Source organism: Arachis hypogaea, chromosome 6, assembly GCF_003086295.3.
Source record: "Arachis hypogaea cultivar Tifrunner chromosome 6, arahy.Tifrunner.gnm2.J5K5, whole genome shotgun sequence".
In the NCBI taxonomy this organism is placed as follows: domain Eukaryota; kingdom Viridiplantae; phylum Streptophyta; class Magnoliopsida; order Fabales; family Fabaceae; genus Arachis; species Arachis hypogaea.
In genome coordinates this window covers 11,278,610-11,294,961 of record NC_092041.1, presented here as the reverse complement: position 1 = coordinate 11,294,961, position 16,352 = coordinate 11,278,610, and the positions used below count along the sequence as shown (strand labels likewise).

The 16,352-nt window shown below is 38.6% G+C and overlaps 1 protein-coding gene across 1 annotated transcript; it reads left to right on the top strand.

Moving 5' to 3' along the window:
- Positions 1–1,776: 1,776 nt before the first annotated feature.
- Positions 1,777–6,186, top strand: LOC112696005 (transcription initiation factor IIB). The gene is made up of 7 exons (XM_025748576.3): positions 1,777–2,623; positions 3,368–3,392; positions 4,046–4,175; positions 4,268–4,398; positions 4,566–4,654; positions 5,483–5,559; positions 5,792–6,186. The coding sequence occupies exons 1-7, from the start codon at positions 2,271–2,273 to the stop codon at positions 5,923–5,925; spliced, it is 939 nt and encodes a 312-aa protein (XP_025604361.1). The 5' UTR covers positions 1,777–2,270; the 3' UTR covers positions 5,926–6,186.
- Positions 6,187–16,352: the final 10,166 nt, after the last annotated feature.

Here is a 16,352-nt window from a genome sequence, read left to right as displayed (position 1 = left end):
TATCTCCTTTCTTGTACATATTTGCTTCATGATTCCTTGCATCCTCCACATATTGGTGCATTGACCTTGATGGATTCTATCATCTTGGAGTATTAATGTTGAATCTTCTATATTTTCTCTAATAAAATCAAATTACCATATATATATATATATATATATATATATATATATATATATATATATATATATATATATATATATATATATAGCTCAAAGCTTATTAGCTGGTGCGTGCGCGCGCACACACACGCATATATATATATATCAAAATTTTAAAATTATATGTTTACTTAAAATCTTATTTAAAGATTGGTATAATAAAAGAGTTTAATTTTAATATACTGATAGTAAAAATATATAATCATTTAGTTATGCTTAATTTTTTTAGATAATTATTTATAAATGGCATAATCTCTTCATATTTATCTAAGATATCACAAATTTAAATTTTTCTATCTTTAATAAAAAAAATAATTTTAATTTTATTAATATGACATTACGTACAAAAATGCATATTAAAATTATTTTATATTAATTGTGTATAAAATTATACTCAAATAAGCAAGAAAATAAATAATGTCTAGCTGACATAACATTTTGAGAATATTTGAAGTTTATACTATTAAATTTTACAGTACTCCATTAGCTCCCTATATTTTTTTTGGTAATTAAATCCAATTAAGTTGGTCCAAATTCAATAAAAAACCACTTTCATCACACCGGTATATATCACATGTGTGTTTCAATAACATAACTTTTTCGTCTTCGTCTTCTTTTTCTATTTTTCTTTTTTTCCTCTTTCTCCTTCTCCTCTACTTCTTCTCCTTCTCTTTCATTATCGTAATCAACAACACCAACATTTTGAATTGAATTTGAATTTATATTCGGTTCATTTAGTATTATACAGTGGTTTCTCTTTGATAATATTTTCGATTTATTCTAGACACAGGTATTTCTGAATTCAAATGTATATAATGGACAAATGTTCGGTTCATTTCGTATTATATAATGGTTTCGCTTTAATAATATTTTCGGTTCATTTGCAGTCCAGCTATGTTGTTGATAAATAATTTATCCCAATGGTTGGAATAGCTTTCAAGATAAATTGAATGGAATGGAATGAAATGAAATCTAATACAATTGAATAAAGTGATAATAAAAATTTCATTATTTTTTGCTAAAAAAAGACTCGATTATTAACAAAAACATATCAAATTCATTTCTAGATCAAAACGAATCTCAATTAAACTAAGAAATAAACCGAAATTACTTAAGGAATAAAAAATTTTGGTCAATACTTATCAACATCGTCAAATGAACTTCAATTAACACACAAATGAACCAAAATAAATAAAAAAATAAACCGAAATTATTTAATGATGGCAGCAGAGAAAATCAAAACTAATAAAGATATTCGCAAAATATTGGTATTATTAGTAATGACGATAACGAAAAAGAAGAAACAAGATTGAAGAAGAAGAAGAAAAATTTGCGTATACGAATTTGAAAGGAAGAGGGAGAGGAGAAAAAAAAGGAAATTGAAAAGAAAAAAGAGAAAGAAGCGTGTAATTTAAAAATTATTATAATAACTTAATTAGAATTAGTTAAGTATTTTGTTTAGAGGTAACTTTATTGTAAATTTTTCTATTAGTATTTGTTTGGAACAAATTTAGTAATTTAATTAATGTCAATAAATAATAAAAGTGGTGAGTCCGAAACCTTGCATCCAAGCTAAGCTATCTCATCTCATACCCATGTAAACCACATGACAATCCTAAACCAGCCAGTCATACGCATATACACACACGCAAAACAATTCAAATCCAAATGACCAAATATAAAAATTAAATAATAAGATAAATGATAAAATATTATTTTATTTATTTATCTCACCCCTTTTTTTCCCCAACCCGATCAAGATTCAAGACACTCATTCACCTTTTCTTCTATAAATACCAAACGCGCCCCCAATTTCTTCTATTGTTGCAAAGCAATCTCCTCTTTGCTTTCTCTTCCTTTCGTTCTTCTTTTCCTTCATCGAAACCAGAACTGCAAAATCCATAACCGTGAACACGAAAAATTGTAATAAAAAGAAGGAATAATCTCTCTCATCTCGAATCGAAACTCCAAATCAAAATCATACCGGAAAAACATTAAAGACAATCATTAAAACCACCACCAACACCGAAAACCCTAGATCACAAAAAAAGAGGGAGAAAGATATAAACGGTTTGAGAGAGAGAGAGAGAAAGAGAACCCTAAACGACAACATGTCTGATGCGTTTTGCTCCGACTGCAAGCGGCAGACGGAGGTGGTTTTCGACCACTCCGCCGGCGACACCGTCTGCTCCGAGTGCGGTCTCGTTCTCGAGTCCCACTCCATTGACGAGACCTCGGAGTGGAGGACCTTTGCTAACGAGTCCGGGGATAACGATCCGGTTCGTGTCGGCGGGCCCACTAACCCGCTCCTTGCCGACGGTGGCCTTAGCACTGTCATCGCCAAGCCCAACGGCGCCAGCGGCGAGTTGTTCTCGTCTTCCCTTGGCCGCTGGCAGAACCGTGGCTCTAATCCTGATCGCGGTCTCATCCTCGCTTTCAAGACAATCGCCACTATGTCCGATAGGTATCGGTTTTGCGCGCTTGTTGTGTTTCCAATTGCGAATTTTGTTTTTATTCGTTGAAGAAATTATGTGAATTCGGAATTCTGCTTGATGATGATTCGCTTTGTTAGATCGGCATGTCCTTTTGTTAATTTGATTGTTTATTCGTTTGTTTTGAGTTAGCGTTTCTTTTTATTTTTTTATTAAGTTGAAGGAAGAAAAAAAAGATGTTTGATTGTGATTTATTTGCTTTGGGGTTTTCTTATGCGAATGTGTCTTGGTTGTGGTTGTAGTGATGGAACGGTTCTACGTGATTGGAAAGTTAGAAAAAGAATAGAAAACTAAAGAAGGGGGTTTGGTGGATGGATTGATTTCTGGGTATCATGTAATGTCTGAGATGATCATGGTTGAGTGACTGAAAACATTCTGCTAGAACGTAGCATTGTCAATGAAATAATACAAGTGCTTGCAACTCTAGATGTTAACTCCAATTGTCCAAATCTAAAGGATAACCTTAAGTGGTGTTTTAGTTTGGATTGTTCATTGACCAATCTTTTTCAGTCGGCACTACTTTATATAATTTTATTTTCAGAATATCGCATCCTTATTTGTCGAATCTAGGTGATATCAACTGAAATCGTTGCAGTTAAAATCTTAGAATTTTATTATTTGCATTATTTTGGTATATATGATGGATCAGTTACAAGCTTTCTCTTAAATGAGACAAGACAGTTGAGAAATTAACTGTTGTTGCTGATTGTGTTCAGGTTGGGACTCGTCGCAACCATCAAGGTATCTGATGCTCTCATACAGGATTAGCTTTCTTGTTCCTGCATTTTTTAATGAATGCCATACAAGTTGTGTGAAACTGGGTATTTAACACTTGTGGTTCACTCTAGGCATTGAAGCTCTAATTCTACTATCTTCAACAAATCAATAATTATTTTTCATGTGTTGTAGCATTTGATAAATTAGACGTTCTTGGCTAGTTGGGCTTCATTATTGTTTGGGTGCGTTCCAAGACAGTAATTATAATGCTATGTTTGAATCACTTGACCTTAGAACTTGCTTCTTGAGGTTTGAGTAATTCATTATGTATGGCTCAGAAGTGCTTGGATCCCTGAAACTTCAAATTTTTTGGAAAATGGATAAATGCCTTTAAAACATTCCATGAGGTTCATATTGCTAGGAGATGACTATACTCGTTGTGCATGCTGTTTAAAACCATCCTTTGGCAATGAGTGGTAGCTAGGTGTATTGGTGGTAAAATCATGCCAAATATGTCAGAAGAATACTGTGTTATTTCATGTGGTCATTCCTTTTTACCATGATAGTCGTATTTAATTATTTATCTTGTTTGTCACGAACCTCAGGTTTCAAACTCTTCGTGTTAAGTTACTAAATATTTTAATCCTCTTATGTTGCATTTGGTTTTTTATTTTAAGGATCGAGCTAATGAGATATACAAGCGGGTTGAAGATCAGAAGTCTAGTAGAGGAAGAAATCAGGATGCATTATTGGCTGCTTGCCTCTACATTGCTTGTAGACAGGAGGACAAGCCACGCACTGTAAAGGGTACCACCTATGATTTTTTTAACATCTGGATGCTTCCTGATTTATCTTTCCCTATGTAAATGAGCTTCCCTGAACCTATGGATTTCAAATAGAAATTTGCTCTGTTGCCAATGGAGCGTCAAAGAAGGAAATTGGCCGAGCAAAAGAATACATAGTGAAACAACTGGGTTTGGAGAAAGGTCAATCTGTGGAGATGGGAACAATACATGCTGGTGACTTTATGGTGAGTTTTTTTTTTTGGTGGATGGGTGTGTGTGTGTGTGTGTGTGGTGGTTTTTTTTTTTGGGGGTATAGACATGAAACATAACTTGCTATTTTGATTGAGATATTAGCTTATTCACATAACTTTAATTGTTGTATAACTTATGTTATTTTCATCTAACTCTTCAGAGGCGATTTTGTTCTAATCTTGGTATGAATAATCAAGCTGTCAAAGCTGCTCAAGAAGCTGTTCAGAGATCAGAAGAGTTTGATATACGGTGAGTTCTTGTGTTTCTCTGCTCACTGCTAAGGGTTGATTTTTCATCATTTCAGGTTTTTGTTTACTCTTCCATACTACTCTATGATTATGTTTTCATTGATAAGCATATGTGGAATAAATGTATATGGTGCTTATCCATGAAGTTTTATCCCTGAAACAAACACACCCTTATTGTGAAATTTAGGTGGTAAAAGCAAAAACTGAACAGAACAAAATGAAGAATATCGGCTTAAAATTAGTTATTTATGAATATTTTAGACTGCAGTTTTGCTTTAGAATTAACCGTGTCTTTTTAGAACAGAGTGAAGGGTGTGAATATGGGTCTGAAACATGCCATTTAACTTTGTGTGTGCTGTTTCTTTGTGAGAAGTGGATTGCATGGTGTGTTATGACGTGGCCCATGATATGAGGCATGTATAAGAGTGGAAACTGAGGAGGTGTGTGTGTGTGTGTACTACTAAGTGAAGACTCGATGTTGTACACAAGGATCTTCTTGAGGGTTGTATAGAATTAGCTTTCTATTTGAACTCTCCTTATCAAAAAACAAGAGGTCTGAGTTCTGAGCATGTGAATGGACATTATTATGTGTCTTTGTTACATATGCATAACTAGTTCACTCATATTTCCGATGAACACTTTTAAATGACAAATGATTGCATTGTTGCTTGTATAAATCCATTTCTTATTTCTTATGTTTCATTTGACGTTCATGTGGAGTCTGTTCCACTTCACCTTAATTTTTTCCAAAATTTCTTTTTGGCTATTCATAATCTTCAATTAGTTGCTAACTTTACTGTTACTATTAATGCTAATTAAAATCTTCCAGGCGGAGTCCCATATCAATTGCTGCAGCAGTGATATACATCATAACTCAGCTGTCAGATGATAAAAAAGCTCTCAAAGGTCGGTGCACTACCTATATGATTAGATGAGAGATTTGAAGGCATAAATTGCAAACATATCGATTGGCCTATTTGTTTGTATAAATTGTCTGTTGATCTGTTGATCTATATGGGGTTGGAACTTGGAACTAATTCTGATTTTTGAATTGGTTTCTTAAAAAAATATTCATATATATCACAGTTGCAGCTATTCCTTATTTCCTTTATTACACTTGTTATTTGTGTTGGTGCAGAAATATCATTAGCCACAGGAGTTGCAGAAGGAACCATTAGGAACTCGTACAAGGATCTTTATCCTCATGTTTCAAAAATAATACCAAACTGGTATGCAAAGGAGGAAGATTTGAAGAACCTTTGCAGCCCTTGAAATGTAGAGCAGAAGAGAGCATAGCGGCCATATTTACAATTACATCTTAGATGCCATGGAGGAGCATTATGTTTTGGATGTACTGGACTCTTTTATTTTATACTTACTTTGCAAAGAAAGCGCCTTATCTTATTTTTTAACCACTCTACTTGAAATTAACTCAACCGTTCATTTTGGTTCACCCTCCCTATTTGATGATTAATTCCTGGGGAAGGAGGGGCCGTTGATATAAAAAGTTGCTTGACCTTGAAAGAGTTCAAATTTCACGCCTTTCTTCTTACCCCTTTTATTGAATTGGCTATTTGTATTTGTAGCTTTGTAGATTACTATGTAGGCAAAGTATTTGATGACTCTCTCAGAGAGTTCCATTCGATGGAGCTGCTTCAAGTATTTATAATATAGTCCAGTTCATTATGGTGTATTTGCTACCCAAATACTTTAACACCAATTTAATAATCACACTCCAAAAACACCTAAAACAGCACTGCGCAAACAACAACTCTGCACTTCTTCTGAGGATGTTAATGCTCTGTTCTAGGTTGAATGCTTCAATGGTATTGCTGCTTACTTGTTTATCTACTGAAAGAGAAGGAACCAGAAGCCTCCTATTGTCTCCTAACTCTGCTACTGTGCTTATCCCAAGCGGGTATCCCAAGCTACCGTCGCACTGGAGTTCGAGGTGGCAGTGTTACAGTCCAGTTGGGGGAGAGCCAATTTTGGTGGCCGATCCCTGCGATTATGTGCGCGCGCCTTCGCGCGGTGCCCAGGTGAAGCTGCAACTAGGGTGGTTACAATGAGTGAAAGCATTATGTTTAACACCAAGGTTTATACCCAAAAGCCAAAATCAAGTCCTAATCGCATGTTATTGGCATAAAGAGTTCTAATTGCTTGATTTCATTAATTAAATCGTTATTAGTCTGAGTTACTCTGAGCTTTCCGTTTTGGATGTTGAGTTTGGGGTTAGTTAGAGAGTGGTTAAATAAGTTTTGAAGTGCTTGAGGTTGTTTCCCAAATATAATTACTCGGTTACTCGTAAGCAAATACAATAAAATGAGTTGGGACTATATTGTAAATATTTTAGAGAATCCCAACTATGTAAGATTTCTTTGCGATTCTGTAAAAGTGGGTATCGGGATATTCAAAAATGTGACAAAACTGCAAAAGTTTTCTTGTGGGAATGGAGTGGGCTGGGAATGAGGATAAAGATCTTTCTACAGAGAACTGGTGGGGATTACATTCTTATTCAGTGGGACTTCTGTTTCGAAAATAATTTTATGTATATTAATTAAATTAATTTAACAGGAGATTTTATTTTTGTTGAATTATTATGTCTGTGAAATGAAGTCATGATAGTAGCAATAATTTGCCAGACAAGCCAAGGACTAATCCATTGCGGATTGAGCTTCATTTAAAAGTCTATATCGCTGGCCAATAAGTTACTGCACACACAAAGACAGAATTTATCAACATTAATCTCATTTTAAAATTGCATTTCACATTTGTCGTTTTGTGAAAAGTTTAAAATTCTTACAAATTCAAATAAAATACCCTACAAGAAAGTCAAAATGATAGAGTTTGCATAGAACATTAACTAATAATAAATACGATTGATGTTACAAAATTTGGAGGACCAATTTGATTAAATGAAAATTTAAAAGATTAATTTAAAATAACAGATGAAAGTTGAGGGACAGTTTTAACAATTCACCCTATCAATTAATTTGCAATTTTTACAAAAATATCATTTATTTAATAAAAAAAAAAAGAGAAGACTTGAGCAAGCATGGGCAATATTCATAATTTTGTTGCTCTCACAGAGTTGTTCAACAATTTGAATTTGTACACATCACATATAGTTTGTTACACGTGCCTGAAACAAAGTTGAGATTCCAGTGATGTTTCCAAGTTCAAACTTTCGACACTTGACAGACAAAGAAGTCGCTATGAAAAGTGCAACCCCCCAAAAGATGTGAGTGTGTTTTACTTTTGGTAAATAGAGGTAGCTGAAGCTAATAATATCACAAGATTCACGTGCTTAATGGAGTGTTTGGATGGATGGTTACTAACAAAATGACATGAAAACGAAAGCCAATTCTTTTATTTAATGTGCGTTTGTCTCTTTGATAGATAGATAGAGTTCAGTTAGTAATGGAATGAAGGGAGTGAAAAAAAGTAGTAGAGGGTAATGGTTAAGTAATAATAACACATACATAGATAATGACACAGCCAAAAGAGAAGACCAAATGTAATAATCACTCAAAAGGCAGTAATAATAATATGAACAATAAGAATAACATCGATGAATCATAAAACATCATTTATTTAAACGGACTAAAGAGTTAACCATTATACGCCCGCAACTTAATTTTGTTATATTCTTATTCCTTAAATTTTTATTTCATCTCCATTGGGCTGCCTTGATCCTTGTCCTCATTATCATGACCACAACTAAAGGAAAAAAAAAATAAATAAAAAAATAAAAAAATAACTTGGATTGGTCGAGTGGTCAATTCACTTGTCCACTTAAGCATGTGTTGGGAGTTCGAATCCTGCCTTGTGCACGTAGTAATCCATTAATCAGCGATAGACCGCGACAAATTAATTCTTACGACAGAGGGATACTGTAGACAACAAAAAAAATAAAAAAAAAATTAATAAGAACAACTATTACAAAAGAAGTCATTATTATCTAAAACTGAAAAAAGAAAAGAATCAAACAATCATCTTAAAAACACACTCCAATATGTCCATATTAATTATGCAACAAAAAAAATCATATATAAAGGAGGAAGATGTATGACATATATATGAAAATGATGTGGACGGACACCTCAACGCAACAATCAACAAATTAAATTAAATTAAATTAAGCTGAGATTAATATTATTTATATATATGATCTGTTTGAAAGGTACCCTAAAATAAAAGCAAAATAATTATGCTTAAATAGTTGTGATTCCATATAGTATAATTTTTCTGACCAAAATTAGTTTCATCCATCCATTTGAACATATAAATTTTCTGCACATTAGAACAACAAAGCAACAAACAAAAAGCCTGGAAGGATTTAAAACTTTTTTAAAGCAGTTTCAGATAAGGATAAACCACCATTTCATTTATATTAGATGATTTTGTCATAAAATATTCAATATAGCAGGAAGAAATTAAAGGGCACAGCTTAAAATGTATATTTAAAAAAGAACTGCAGAAATTTTAGTATCAAGTGAATGGGAATATAAACACAATAGAAAAAATTGGCTTTTCAATTCGATTCTTATCCTGCATAAATTACCATATCAATAATTACTTCTTTTTTTTCTTTTAGTTTTTATTTTTCTAAAACCCTAATCTGTATGTATAAGTTGGGGTCACCAGTAGAACAATTAAAAAATTGTTTATAAGTCTTATTATTTGCTTGAATGTTAATATATGGTATAATTCTTTTTTTTATCGATTAATTACATTTATTATTTTATGAGAAATATGTAAGAATATTTGATTGAATGGTAATGCAAATATATATATATATATATATATATATATATATATATATATATATATATATATATATATATATATAAAAGACTTAATTATTGTGATAGTTATTATAATTTTATTAAATTTATAATTAGATTTTTATATTTTTAATTAAATTTTTACATATTTTTATAATTTTATAATTAAACTATTAGTAGTGTAAAAAATATTAGAATTAACAGAATATTTTTTAAAAAAAAAATTAAAGGTATTCACAATTAAGAATCACATTAAATCTTTAATTACATATTTTTTTATAAAAAATATTCAATTAATTTTAATAAAAATTAAGTATAGATGTCTAATTAAAAAATATAAAAAATTAATTATAAATTTAATAAAATTATAAAACGAACCGAATAATTAAATCTAAATATAAAGAGAGCTGAAAAACAAGTGGTTGAGGAGTATTATATATAGATAGTTAGATACATATCTCTAGCATTCCAAAACATAAAATCTACCTACAACATCACATAGGTGACTCTTGAGTCTTGATCTTTGGCACAACACATCTATCTGTATCAAAATTATTAATTGTACAAGAGGTCTTTGGTACGGGATGAGAGATGGATCGGGAACTCGCGGATCGAGGCGGATGCCGGATTAGCTGACTGGAGCGATGGGGGGAGGTACGTGCAAAGACACTCCGACGCTCAAGTTAGAATGGATCTGAGAGATATAAGGTGTGAGGAATGAATGAATACTCGGAGGGACCTGGGTCCTCTATTTATAGGTGATGGTGGCTATCATATCTTATCTTCTTTGGCTAAGATAAGGACGTTTGAATTTGAAAGTTGGTTAGGAGTTCTAGTGGGCCGGTTCCGGGCCTTCTAGAGGGTTTCGACGGTCCGGACCCGGGTAGCCGGGTTCGGGGTTTTACCTCGGGTCAGGGATCCGTGGGCTGGATCCATAACAGTTGCCCCCGCAGCGGGAGAGCGAGCGAGGTCGGTCTGTCGCTGGGAGATGCGGTTTTGACTGTGAGCTAGGTCGGTTTGTCGTCGAGAGATGCGGTCTTGACCTGGGGGCCTTCAGTCCCTCTCGGGTAGTCGTTTGTTTCTTTTGAGGGGGAGTCAGCGTGCCGGCCCCGGTTTTTATGGTTATGCCGAAGATTCCCCCAGCCGTTTTGGTCTGACGCGACTCTTCTGTGTTTAATGCGCTTGTTGCATTTTTCGAGGCGTGCTTTATTGGTTTCTTTTTCCAATGGTGCATTTATTGTGAGGGGACGTTTTTTCGGTGTCTTTCCTTTATTGCCCCTACGCGCCTTTTTATTATCCAGGGTTATTTACATCTTTCTGCCCCCTTTTGAAACTGTTTTGGCTTTCCTTCTTACTTCCCTCGTTTATTTTCATTTTTCTTTTGTTCTTTCTTCTAAAGAAGTTTCTCCTTCTCTCTGTTGCGTGTGTTTCTTCGAGGTTGGGTTTTTGCTTCTCAGCTTCGTTTTCCATGCTCCATTTTTTGCATTATCAGGTTGGTATTCCTCTATTCTTTCTTGCTTTCATTTTTGTGATATTTCGTTGTTTTGCGTTTGCTATGTGTTGTTCTGCTATTTTCTTTTTGTACTGCGTTTTGTGTTTTGGGTGGTGGTATTCGTGTTTTGAAGGGGCTGAGCACCGCTGTGTTGGATTGATAGTGGGCAGTATGTTTTTAGTCTTGCTTCTGCGTAGGGTTAGTAGGCTGATGGTGGTGCTCCTCCCTGTTTTAGGTATGCATCGGCGGAGGAGTGAGGGTGTGGGTACTCCGATAGCCCCCTCCAGGGGCGTCCCCACTTGCTATACTTGGGTGACTAGCGATGTGTGGGGTGTTTCATCGCGGATGACGGTGGCCGATCTTCAAAGGCTCTGCGATCAGGGGGAGAGCGGCAGTATGAGCTTGCCCTCCCGGACGCCGATGAGCATGTTTGTTATCTGAACCTCAATTTGCCCACTGTGCCGGACTGAATGTGGGTTTATGAATCGATGTTCACTCGGCTCGGCGTGCGACTTCCTTTTTTGCCGTTTGTTCAAGAGCTGTTGAGTCGGTGTTCCGTGGCGTAGTCTCAACTTCACCTGAATAGCTGGGCGGCCGTTCGGTCTTTTGAGCTTGTGTGTCAGTACCTCAATCTTCCGGTTTCCGTTCCTGTCTTCCTTTTCCTTTTCTTATGTACTCTTCCGACCAAGGAGGGAAAGCATAAGAAAGGGTATATGTCGTTCCGGGCCCAGCCTCATCGCCGTATTTTTGGTTTGTTTGAAGATTCTTTTTTTGGTTTCTAGAGAGAGTATTTTAAAGTGCGTCCTGTCCGGGGGCATCATCTATTTTGGTTAACGTTAGAGGGCGAGCGCCGGTTTCCGACCTATTGGAATTTCCGTGCCGGGCCGTCGATTTTGACTAAGGTCACCTATGATGGTTTGTCTCCGGAGGATAAGGACATTGCTAGTGTCATGTGGCATTTGTTCGGGGAGTGCCCACTAAATCCTCGAGACGTCATGAGGGATCATGTGGCCTGTCGGACGTATATCGGTGTGTGGCTGTCTCTTTCTTTTGTTTCCATGTTTGTTTTCCGATTTTGTAACTTTGTGTTTTTCTTTGGTTTTTTCAGTTGAGATGGCTAGTGGTTTGACTTATCTGCCTCGGCTGAAGGTGGCGATGGATCGGGAGGAGGGGTCGTCGGCATCTCCTGTCACCCATGTCTCTAATCCTGCTGCGGATTCTCGAGCCGTTTCCCAGGAGGTGATTTCGTCTGGGGTGAGGGTTGGTGCTCGGGTTTCACATGGTCCTGTGAACTCGTCTGAGGAGAAAGTTGTTGTGGTTACGGCTGCCGAGGCCTCTCAGAAGAGAAAGAGACCTGATGAGCCTAGTAGTGAGACCTTAGGGGAGAAGGGTGTTGTTCCCACCGTGATGGACCGACGTTTTGATGCTTCGGGGTTCATAGATCAGTACTTGATGCCTGGCACAGAGCCATTTTTTGATGATTGTGATGTCTCTTTTCAAGCCAAGTTGGTGTATCGCACCCTTCTCCGATCTGCTGTTATTGTCCGGAAGGCTGAGCTCGTGATGGCTCAGGTCGGTTTTTTGGACAAGAAGCTCCGCACTCCTAAGCTGATGTGGCTAAGTTGAAAGAGCAGCTTGAATCTGCCGAGGTAGCGAGAGAGAAGGTAGTGAAGCCTTTCGAGGAAGCTGGGGCGGAGATCCTCTATCTTTCCGAGGTGGAGACTTCGCTTCTTTCTCAGCTGGGTGTGGAGCAGCAACGGGCTTCCGATGTGGGTTTTCAGGCTGCCGTGCTTCTTGGTGAGGTGGAGGTTTTGAAGGCCGAAGTTACTGCTCTGAAGAAGGAGAAGGCGGTGTTGTTGGCTAATGCGAAGGGTGCAATTGTGGCTACCGAAGAAACGATGAGGGCTCAGGCTTTGGTGTTGGCCCCGGGTGTGGACGTGCCCGTGATGGGGGCCTTCAAGACCATCCGTGATTGCCGAATCGTTGACCTTGAGTAGTTTTATTATACTTTGTTATTTTGGTTTGTTCAAACTTGGTTTTATTTTGGATATTTGGTTGGCCGTGGGCCGTGTATTTGGTATGTTTTGAACTTTTTGATTTGTGCCATTGTGGCCGTTTATAACTCGCTTTTCTTTGATGACTCTTGTGGCCGTTTGGACTTTCCTGTTTTATTCTGAGCCATTATATGCTTAAGCCGTCGTGACTTAGGACCTTTGGTAGGCCGTTTAGTGTTTGGGGATATCCGTTTGTTAGGCCTCAAGGGTGATCAATTCTCGGTGTTGTGGCTGTGTCTCTACTCCGTTTTGGGAGGTAAAAAATAAGGGGAAAAGGTAAAATACAATTGAACTTAATTGGGCCTCGTTAAAACCCTCCGTTTCTGGAGGGAAAGAGTACCCGTGATTAATACTTTATTTTTAAAAGGGGAAAATGAATGTAGTGCTAGTAAAGAAGGGAAATGAGTAAGATCCGAAAAACATTAGAAAGATAAGGGATGACCCAAAGAGGTCGGTCTAAGTGTAGTAGCATCGTAAGTTGGCGGCGTTCCATGTCCTCGGGATTTCGTCGCCGTTGAGTCGTTCGAGCGTGTACGTTCCCTTTCCGATTGTGGCTTTGATTCTGTATGGTCCTTCCCAATTTGGGGTGAGTTTTCCTTCTCCTGGGGTCGGGGTTCCGATGTTGTTTCGCCGTAGGACGAGGTCGTCGGGTGCAAATTCTCGTCGAATGACGCTGTGGTTGTACTTTAGGCTGATTCTTTGTTTTAGGGCTAGTTCTCTGAAGTGGGATATGCTTCTTTCTTCGTTGACGAGGTCTCGCTCAGCTTCCTCATCGTTACCTCCTACCGTTCTTCTTGGGCTTGGGTCTCCTATCTCCACCGGGATGACAGCCTCTACGCTGTATGTTAATCGAAAGGGGGTTCCCCCGTGGTCGTTTGGGGGGTTATTTGATATGACCATAAGACTGATCCAAGTTCGTGGGCCCATAGTCCCTTGGCCCCGTCGAGCCGCTTCTTGAGCCCTTTGATGATTATTTTGTATGCGGATTCTACCTGCTCGTTTGTTTGGGGGTGTTCTACCGAACTGAAACGGTAGGATACGTGTAGCCCTTCTAGGAATTCTCTGAATTTTCTATCGGTGAACTGGGTTCCGTTGTCCGAGATGACGATCTCAGAGATTCCGAACCAGGTTATGATCTATCGCCAGAGGAATTTTCGGCATTGGGTTGCCGTGATGGAGGTCAGGGGTTCGACCTCAATCCATTTAGTGTAATAGTCTATGGCGACGATGAGATACCGGAGTTGACCGAGTGCCGTAGGAAAGGGCCCGACGAGGTCGATTCCCCAGGTACCGAACGGCCATTCTGCTGATATGATACTGAGCTGGTGCGGGGCGGCTTGGTGGATGTTGGCGTGCTTTGGCATTTGTCGCAGTTCTTTACTAGCTGTATGGATTCCCGGATGATCGTGGGCCAGAAGTATCCGGTTCTGATGGTTTTCTGGGCCAGGGATTTACCCCCGATATGGTGACTGCAACAGCCTTCGAGGATTTCACAGAGTATGTACTCCGTGTCCCCGGGATTGATGCATTTGAGAAGGGGTTGTGAGAACCCGCGCTTGTATAGTTGTCATGCGATGACCGTGTAGTTGGCAGCTTCCCTTTTTGTCCATTTTTCTTCCTTGGGGTCTTTTGGCAGTGTTCCGTTGAGGAGGTATTTTAGGATAGGGTAGGTCCATGACTCTTGGCTAGAGTGTGTTAGGTAAGCGTTAGTCGTGTTTGATATGGATGGCGACTTAACGACTTCTTGAATTAGCGACTTGTTGCCGTGTCTTGGTTTGGTGCTGGCTAGTTTAGAGAGGAGGTCTGCCCTGGCATTTCGTTATCTAGGAACGTGCCGTATGGTTACGCGATTGAATCCTTCTTTCAGCTCGTTTACCTTGGCAATGTATTGTTGGAGTAGGGGATCTCGCGTTTGGTAGTCTCCGTTGATCTGGGAATTGACTACCTGGGAATCGGTATTTACTTCTAGGACTTTTGCTTCGACTTCCTTAGCTAGGGCTAGGAGAGCTTCATATTCTGCTTGATTATTTGAAACTGGGAACTCATATCGTACTGACTGTTCGACTACAAGTCCGTTTTGACTTTTGAGTATGACTCTGGTGCCTCCGGAGGTGAGGTTTGATGTGCCGTCGACATGTAGCTTCCATGACTCGGGGGTGGGGTTTCCCGGCGTTATTTCGGTGATGAAATTGGCCATGGCTTGTGCTTTGATTACATCTTGGGATTTGAACTTGATTTGGAACTGGGACAGCTCGATGGACCATGCTAGCATTCTTCTCGCTAGGTCGGTTTTTGTACTACCTGTTTGACTGCTTGGTCGGTTCGGACTGTCACGGGATGGGCCTGAAAATATTGTCACAAGCGCTGTGAGGCCGTGAGGAGTGCGAATCCGAGTTTTTCTAAGTGTGAGTAGCAGGTTTATGCGTCTTGTAGGACGTTGCTTATGAAGTATATGGGTTTTTGTTCTTTTTGCTCATTTTCACAGATGAGTGCTGCTGCGAGTGCCTCTTCCGTTATGGAGAGGTATAGATAGAAGGTCTCCCCTGCTTGGGGTTTGGTGAGAACTGGTGGTTCCGCTAGGACTCTTTTGAAGTGTTGGAAAGCTTCTTCGCATTCTACTTCCCATTTGAAGGGGGCTCTTTTCTTTATCAGTTTGAAGAAGGGGATTGCTTTTTGTGCCGATGCTCCGAGGAAGCGGGATAGCGCTGTGAGCCGGCCGGCGAGCTTTTGGATGTCGTTGAGGTTTTTTGGGCCTGTCTTGTCGAGGATGGCACGACATTTCTCTGGGTCAGCTTCGACTCCGCGTTGCGTGACCATGAAGCCGAGGAACTTTCCTGCCTCCATTCCGAAGGCGCATTTTGTCGGGTTGAGTCGCAATCGGTGCTTTTGTAAGGTGTTCATTATGAGCCTGAGGTCGCTGATGAGTTGTTCGCCGGATTCGGTTTTGGCGAGCATGTCGTCTATGTAGACTTCTAATTTGGTCCCGGACAGATTCTGGAATATCTTATTGACGAGCCTTTGGTAGGTTGCTCCGGCGTTCTTTAGGCCGAAAGGCATGTCTGTGTAGCAGTACGTCCTGTCGGGGGTGATGAACGCTGTTTTTTCCTCGTCGGGTCGGTGCATCGGTATTTGATTATAGCCGGAGTATGCGTCCATAAAGCTGAGGTATCGATGGTCGGATGCGGCATCTACCAATCCATCGATGGTGGGTAGAGGGAAGGCGTCTTTTGGACAGGCTTTGTTAAGGTTCGTGTAATCGACGCACATTTGCCACTTCCCATTAGACTTCTTTACTAGTACGACGTTTGCCAACCACGTCGTGTAGGGTAGTTCTATGATGAAATTTGCTTCGAGTAGGGCCTTTAC